Source organism: Centropristis striata, chromosome 4 (assembly GCF_030273125.1).
Source record: "Centropristis striata isolate RG_2023a ecotype Rhode Island chromosome 4, C.striata_1.0, whole genome shotgun sequence".
Taxonomy (NCBI): domain Eukaryota; kingdom Metazoa; phylum Chordata; class Actinopteri; order Perciformes; family Serranidae; genus Centropristis; species Centropristis striata.
In genome coordinates, this window is record NC_081520.1 from 6,818,970 (window position 1) to 6,827,497 (window position 8,528).

General features: G+C 38.8%; 1 protein-coding gene across 2 annotated transcripts in view; it reads left to right on the top strand.

The window, feature by feature from the left end:
• Positions 1–3,161, top strand: part of slc8a2b (solute carrier family 8 member 2b) — a 49,546-nt gene extending 46,385 nt beyond the window's left edge. For both annotated transcript variants that reach the window (XM_059330822.1, XM_059330823.1), the window contains exon 14: positions 789–3,161. In XM_059330822.1, coding sequence (XP_059186805.1) covers positions 789–1,165 — 377 coding nt within the window. In that variant the 3' untranslated portion in view covers positions 1,166–3,161. The remainder of the gene's footprint in view (positions 1–788) is intronic.
• Positions 3,162–8,528: the final 5,367 nt, after the last annotated feature.

Below are 8,528 nucleotides of genomic sequence, written 5' to 3' on the forward strand. Positions count from 1 at the left end.
TGTTATTATTATGATGGAGATATATTATTCCCTTTTTTACATTTAGTTGAATTATGTCCCAGTCAGAGGAGCGTGTGGCAGCGCTGATTGGAAATGTTTCTATTTGGGTCAGAACCGCTGGTGAAGGAGACGCTGACGCTCCGGTGTCAAGCAGGATAATAACGATAATAATAATAATAATAACGGTAAACAGCAGATGACAACAACGTTTAACAGCCTCAGCTAGTATTCTGGTTAAAGAATATCAAGGTCGCAGTCTTTATTTATTTTAAATTATGTTTTAATGATAAATGATGTAGCCTAAACATGTTTTGGTTTGTCACCATTGAAAAACAAAACACCACAGAGTTTTATCAGCTCCAGGCATCGATACAATAGTCTAAGATCAATTCTCAGACTCAGACGTGTGGACCTCATGCTGACTCAAACCTGCGTACACGAGCTGAGAGCAGACTGAGATCTGATCGTACCCTCCAAATTGATAAATGCCGAGCCTTGCGTAGAAATGATCGTACGCCCACTTTACGCTCACTTTCTGTCGTACGCTCGTTTGATAAATGAGGGCCAATGAGAGTGACACAGGAAACAGACAGTGGTTATTTTATGCCTCTTTGTAATCGTTTATGTGTCTTTTGAGTCTTTCTGTAGTTATGTGATATCTCTTTGTGGTTATTTTGTCTCTTTCTGTAGTTGTTGTATGTATCTTTGTTGTTGTTTGGTGTCTGTGATAGTTGTGCGCCTATTTGTGGTCATTTTTTTACTCTCTCTACCTCTTTCTCTCTTTTCAGACACCTTTGCTAGCAAAGTGGCCGCCATGCAGGACCAGCACGCTGATGCGTCCGTTGGTAACGTCACCGGTAGTAACGCGGTCAACGTGTTCCTGGGGATCGGCGTGGCGTGGTCAGTTGCCGCCATCTACTGGAAATTCAAAGGGAAGGAGTTCAAGGTGGATCCGGGATCGCTGGCCTTCTCCGTCACACTCTTCACCATCTTCGCTTTCATCTGCATGGGCGTGCTCCTGTTCCGGCGCCGGCCCTCCATCGGCGGCGAGCTCGGCGGCCCCCGGGGGCCCCGCCTCGTGACGAGCCTGCTCTTCCTGGGTCTGTGGTTCCTCTACATCCTCTTCTCCAGCCTGGAGGCCTACTGCCACATCAGCGGCTTCTAAAAAGGAAATGGAAGAATACTGCACAGCAACACACACATATACTTCAACACACGACACAGCTCCACATGAAACTAGTACGATTCATCTGTTTGACAGGGCTCACTGTGGCCTGGAAGTGTCCCGGCCTCTGATGCAGGGAAACTAAAACACTTCAGATACATGTTCACACACACACTATATGTAAGCATGTGTAAACAGATCATAACAAAAACATGCACGCACAGTTACAGGCATGACGAAGGGTGAGAGGAAGTGTAAGTGAGGGGCAGGAAGTGTGAATGCAAAAGGTTACCGCAGAGAGAAGAAAGAAAGAGAGCTTTTATTGTGAAAGGAAGATTTAAGAGATGTAAAGAAGGTCAGGTCAGCCTCTGGATGTTGTCTCCCAACAACTCTCTCATTAATTTCAAAGCCAGGGGGTTTAGTTGTCCTGTAGGATAGAGAAGAGGAACAAAAACCTGTGCAAACCAGACTTAATGTATCCAAGAAACAACAGAAACCTGTCTCTCCTGCTTGTCCTCTGTAGCACCATCTTTACTGGTACGGCTTCACGTTTCTTCGCTGAGGAGGCGGAGCTTTGTGTGAAAAAAAGGAGTGGAATGTTTACAATAACAATAACATTAAGTTTGTTTACTACAAAAGGTTCTTATAAAGTGGTGATGTTTGTCTAATACACTGTATAGATGAAGGCGGTTCTCCACACGCGCTGTAAATAGTAAAAATCAGTGTACTGTACATATAGAGTGTAGTGTTTTCAGTAGGCAGACGGCGCCTACCACTGATGAAGTTAGAGAGGGTGGAAACAAATACCTACTGTTATAAACTGTATAAAAATGCAAATCACAGTGAAAAGAGACAGAACAACAACAGTCAGTTCTCTGCTTTTTAAAACAGATGTTCCCAACCATTAGGAAAGTGAAGACTGTCAGACTTGGCTAACCAAACGAACAAAACGCTGTTGAAATAAAAGTTTATAAAGAGCCATAGCTTCCCAGCATCCTGCGTTCCACTCAGATGTTACTTTTTACCAAAACAGTTTCTGGCCCATTTTACAGAGGTTTATACATTTTGCATGTATATCCAGATACAGAGCATCTTCACACAATGAGTCACAAATACATGATCAGAATTCACCTTGTGTGTCAGCTGCTCCATGATGTTAAAGGAACACTTCACCCAGAAAATGACCATTTGAACATCAGTTACTCTCTGAACTCTTGAAGAATACTTACTTGCAAATTGTTCAGACTGGCTGAGATGGTCGTGGTTGAAGTGCCATTATCAATCTCCTTATTGTTCAGATTCCTTATCAATTCCTGATCTATTTTTGTGTTGCTTCTAGATAGAATACTTCTTAGAAACAGTGTAAAAACTACAGTTCGTCTGTCAAGAGACCATTTCTTCCTCTCTGAGATGACTCCTTCTTCTTGCAAGTTTCCAGCAGCATAGTTGCAGTTGCATGACTTTGACATCATTTTTTTTTGCAATGCACAAAAATGAATGATGCTTAACAGAACTGCTTAGCTCAGAGACACACAATCCCAAAGATTCCGACCATTTGTAATTGACTCTCAACTGAAACCTGTTCTAAAAGACTTTGGTGAAATGGCATGTGTTTGGGAAGTAGTGATATATCGATGATCAAAGTAAAAAAAAAAACTCCAGAATCGTGACAACACTATTGGGAGAGAGAAGACAGCTGGTGAAATGAGACTTGGATTAAACTGCAAGACGTGTCTGAGAGTTTGAAACAAATCATTTGATATAGTTCTGCTGTTGTTAAACCCCCATTTACTTAAATCCACTAATTGTTTACCTACGTCTTTGGACGTTTTTGGATTCTTTTCTCACTGATAGAAGAAAACGTTTTCTTTAACCCTTTATCGGGCGAAGAACTATATTTGGTAACTTCAGTGGATATCAAAATGAGGTCCCCATGTCTTTCTGTGAGATCGTAGAACCACCAGAATATTTTGAGAGTAAAGTTACAAATTTACTAGATTAAAGTAGCAAATCTACAAGAAAAAAAGTCGCAGATTTAAGATATTTAAAGTGGAAAAACAACAACTTTTTTCTCACAGATTCACCACTTTAAATCTCAAATCTGTGCATTTTTTTCTCATAGATTTGCCACTTTAATCTTGTAACCTCCCCCGGGTCCGTATGTTTTTTTTTACACATTCCAAAATCCACATACTGGCAGTATGTAATATCCTCCAATATTCTCTAGGGTTGAAATTTGCAAGTTTTTCAATGAGTGCCCTATTAAGGATTAAGAATTCAAGAATTTCAGGGTGAAGTATTCCTTTAAATCTTCCTGTATAAAGCTGCATGTGTGTGTGGGCAGACAGGAAGGAGGAGTTGGTCCGAGAGGAACAAAAAGGACATTTTACTCTTCAATAGGACCAAATACATTCACACACACTAGCTGTGTGGAATGTGATCAAAACACACATGGAAACTTTGTTCAAGGCTTTTTGTTCCATCCAGATGATCTGACATGTAAGTGCAGAAACACAGATGCAGTCAGTCATTATTGTGGCATGTATCCTGACAGACTAATCCTTTACTTTTAGTGACAGCAGCACGGTCACAAAACACGTATGGATGGTCGAACAAGACAGTGTTAGTTAACTTTCAAGCATGAAGCATCTAAAGCCGGAGAATTGTAATCAAGCCGTTTAAAAACAAAGAAAAAATAGATTCAGTCTGCAGCAAACTGATCAGGACTTCCTAATCTACACTTTAATTAGGGTGCAGGATGCCAGTCTATACCACACTGATGCTTCAAGGTGGCAACCATACATGCCTTTAAGAAAACTCTCAAGTAAAACTCTTAGTATTCAAGCTTTTGGCTGAACAAAGCTGCACTTTATTTGGTGTAACTAAAACATACTGTGGGGAGACACAGTGGAGGAAACTATGACTAATGTTACACTGGATCCAGGTGTAATTTATGCCTGCCCATGCATTTTAGTGTAGAGCACACTACGAGTACCAGACATGCTAAAAATGGCTTTCAATGTTAATGGAGAGCCTGCACACTGTTTAAAAGAACTATCTCACTAAGGTCTATCAGCAAATGTCCGGGGTTTGTTTACAGTCTGTAGGTCAACAGCAGGTAATGCTGGTCTCATCATACATTTAAATCAAAGACAGTTTCTGTAGTCACAGTTCCATAGCATATGCTGCTTCCAGGGGGAAAATACATAAGAAAACGCTGCACTTCAAGGCATGTATGTGTTGCTCAGTATTGCATGACAGAGTTGGATCGGACAGTAAAATTCTCACAAGCTATTGAAACTACAGGCTGCATAAATGGATAGTTTGGATTTTTTGAAATATGGTTGTATGAGTATTTATCCACAGCCTCCGTTTTGGAGAAGCAGGCAGGAGAAGTGGCCTAGAAGCTGAGTAATGTGCTGCTGTGGACAGTGGCAGCAAAGCTAACTATATAGCCAAGAAGTTAAATTAGTAGTTAGCTTAGCAAGAAACTTAGCCAAGAAGTTAGCTAAGTAGTTAGCTTAGCAAGCTACTTAGCTAAAAAATGGATATGGGTCATTTTGACCCATGTTGTGCATTAGAAGAGTAGTGACACAAAAAGGGATTTTATTTTATTTTTTAAATAAAGGAAAACATAAAATTAGCATGTATGATGATCAAAAACAAACTAATTGAGGAAAAACTGGAATACTGAATGATGAAAATAATTTATTGCAAAGATATAGAATATATAAAAACTTTTCCGGGTCACTTTAGACCCATGTTGTGCATTAAAGGGTTAAAGGAGTCTTGTGACTTTAAAAAAGCTTTCTGACGGAAAGGTAAAGCGGTGAAAAAACTCTAAATATAGCATAGATTTAAACTGATATTGTTTGTAAAACACTGACTGTAACCCCACTTCAAAATATTCAAACTATCCCTTTAATTAAAAAAATAATAATAATCCACAGCTAGAAAAGTGCATCAGTGACACCTGCTGTGACATTTCCACACCGACATTTCAGGTTTACTGTCAACATTGAGGTACAAAAAGCTGAGAAGTCAGTGTTTGCAAAAATGTCCGAGCAAATGTAGCGAAACAGTGTGCAACAACACAGAACAATAAAATAGTTTACAGTAGAAGAGTCCAGCATGCTTCTCCACATGCTGCTTCACATCACAACGACCGTAATATTTACTGCCTAATATCAGTTACATTAAATACACTGCATATTGTGCTGCAGGTGCATTACAAACAAATGATAAGCTATACAAGTGGAATTTGTTATTGTTGTTACACACGATATATCAGAAAGATTTGATTCGTTTACCCTTACCTAACTATACTTTGTAAACTTTTCTTAAACTAACAGATTTTGTATATTTTCCTTGCAGATATAGCCAAGGTAGATTTTTTTGTACTTCTAAACAATGTTTAGAATAGTATCAATATATATATAGTTGGTAGTGTAGATTACATCGTTACTGAATTGAGTGGATAATATTTTGATATATTTTCCACAGCGAAGAAGAAGCTCCCCTTGGAACTGCTCAAACAGTGTAGTGTATCATAACCAAACATAATCCATAATCTAATTTACTGAAGTACGTTTGTGTCAATGTTACTTATGTATAAAATCATTTATTTAGATATTTATTTATTTACAAGAAGATTATTTATCTATGGATAAGCTGTGCCGCAGGTCCTTGAGGCGAACAGTTTGGAGTTTAGTTCAAGGAGTGTTTTCAATGTGCAATACAGAAAACAATTAAAACATCTTATTTCGTTAGTAGCTCGGACGAGAGGTCAGTTCACATCTTTTTCTGCTCCAGTGTTTGTTGTAACCCTCCGCCAACGTACATTTTCTTCATTCAGTTCTCTTGGAGGAGGAGTTTTTGAGTGTAAGTAGCATGTTTACATGAAGAAACAGTGTGGAACATTGCCAGTATAATTGTCAGTCTCGGGTTGTCATGAGCTAAAGAGGAACTTTTTGTAGATATTAATGGTGGCTGTGGGGCAGGCCAGCAGTGCGTGAGGGTGTAACAGTAGCCTGACTGTAGTCTACTCACTAAACCACCAGGTGGGACCAAGATTACACATCAAACACACACACACACACACACACACACACACACACAGACACAGACACACACACATATCTGCTGAACTCTTGTGTGAAGAACGATCAGCACCCAGCAGGTGAGACCCAGGTGTGCTCAGCTCAGCACCCACAAACAGAACTGTCTACAATGTCTGGACAATGCTCCATGTTTCCATGAACTTCTGTACTAACTGTCTGGCTTCGGCCATTGCTGTTCTGTAGCTAGATGTGATACCCCCTCCCTCCCTCCCTCCCCCATCCAGCCTCTCCTCCTCACCCGCCCCTCCCCAGTGTGTGTTTGTGTTTGCATCCCCTCCGTGTTACTCTGCAAATGCATGAAGAATCCTCGTGTACTTGTGTTAGCAGCATGGTCTACTGTGATGGACGCCTATAGGCATATTTTACCCCCGGGGTAATCACTCCCCACAGTTTGAATCTTAAACAGCAGAGGCTCTTTGTGAAATTAAAAATGAGCAAGTGGCACACATACACACACACACACACACACTCACACACTCACACACACAAGCATGCAAGCACACACACACACACACACACACACATCAAGGCTCATCTCATACCAACTCACCTGGACTTCTCTGATCAGATCATGGATTTTCTTGAAAAACAAAAGCGAAAACTTCAGTTCAATTATTTGGGATCTTGTAATTAACAAGATCTCTGGCACTCAGACTGAAAATTTGGTTGCAAGGAAGTAAAAACTGGTGAAAAATTAAAGAAATTACTTATTTTGTATTATTATTTTATATGAATACACGTTGCAAATTATCCTCAAAAGCAATTGGTGAGGCTTATAATGCACATTTATGGAACAGAAAAATCATTAAATTTAACTCTGATGGCCAAACTTGAAGCCAAAACGGAACTAAAAACATATTTAGAGTAGAGCTATAGGAAAATGCATGGTCCTGTGAATTTAATGGAAGTTTTCGCATGCTTTTTTACAAGAAAAATCCAATACATGAACTGGGAGGTGCAGGTGAGATGCATACAATGAGCCTGAAGACACACACACACAAGCACACACAGCATATGTGGATTCAGTGTCTGCTGCTTATTTGTTTTGGTACCTATTGAAGCTGTGTAAAGAGAGAGTGCTCTGTTGTGTCAAAGCTCCGTCTGCATCGAGCAACACGCCCGCTCATCTTTTTGTTTGTTGGTGTACGATATTTCTGTGTCCGTGTTCGTGTCCCACCTCTTCTTCTTCTTCTTCTTCTTCCCCTGTTCTCCCATTCGCTCCCTCCCAGGTCTTGCTCTTCTATGTGTCTCTCTGTGAAGTTTTTTCCTGTGATGATGAAAAATTTCTCTCTCTGCCTGAACCTTTGTAGGGAAATAATGACTGAGTTACTACAATATCATGTGATAGACATAAACATTTATTCAATACTGTAATAAATTATTAACTGAAGATGATATTTAAGTTTTTTTTATGAAATGTGGAAAAAAAATCTTTGAAAAAAAATGAAAACTTGTTTTTGAGAACATGGCATGAGGTGTAATGTGTTACTGACAGAATATGAAGGTCTTTAATTAAGTGAAATTGACCTTATTTGAATATAGTTTATTTTCAAGGTGTAACGTGTCTGAGTCATTATTTGTGTGAGACAATGGATGCATGGACATTTTACAGGTTCAATATTACTGTAAAGTTCTGTTTTATTATTGCTTGAGTGCAATCAAAGTGTCCATAAATAAATAAATGGAGGATTGAATTTAGCATGAGAAGAACTTTGAGAGAGATCAGGAGCAACAAAAATAATTTACAGTACAATATTTTTGAGTCAGGTAAACTGTAAACCACACACAAATCATGATCAGGACCCACAAGGAGAGAATTTCTCAAGTCTAGGTATGTGTGCAGCAGTCGGAGAGAAGGCATAATATGACTTTATTTGAATTATTATTCTGTGATGCCACTAAGAGCTGAATCTATTTGTCAAAACAAAATTAATTGACGACAATTTTAATAAACATTCTCTTGTTTTGACTTCTTCAAAATGTGAGGAATGTTTTATTGTATAAATATGTCAGGTTATTGCTTATTAAATTGTCATGTTCAAGGATTATCATTCATTCCTTCAGATGGTATATAGATGTCATATGTAGATAATGTAGATAACACATATAAATGCTCCAAAAATATGTATATATATGAACATGAACTGTTTGATTATATATATATATATATATATATATATATATATATATATATACATAAACACACACACACACACACACACACACACACACACACACACAGC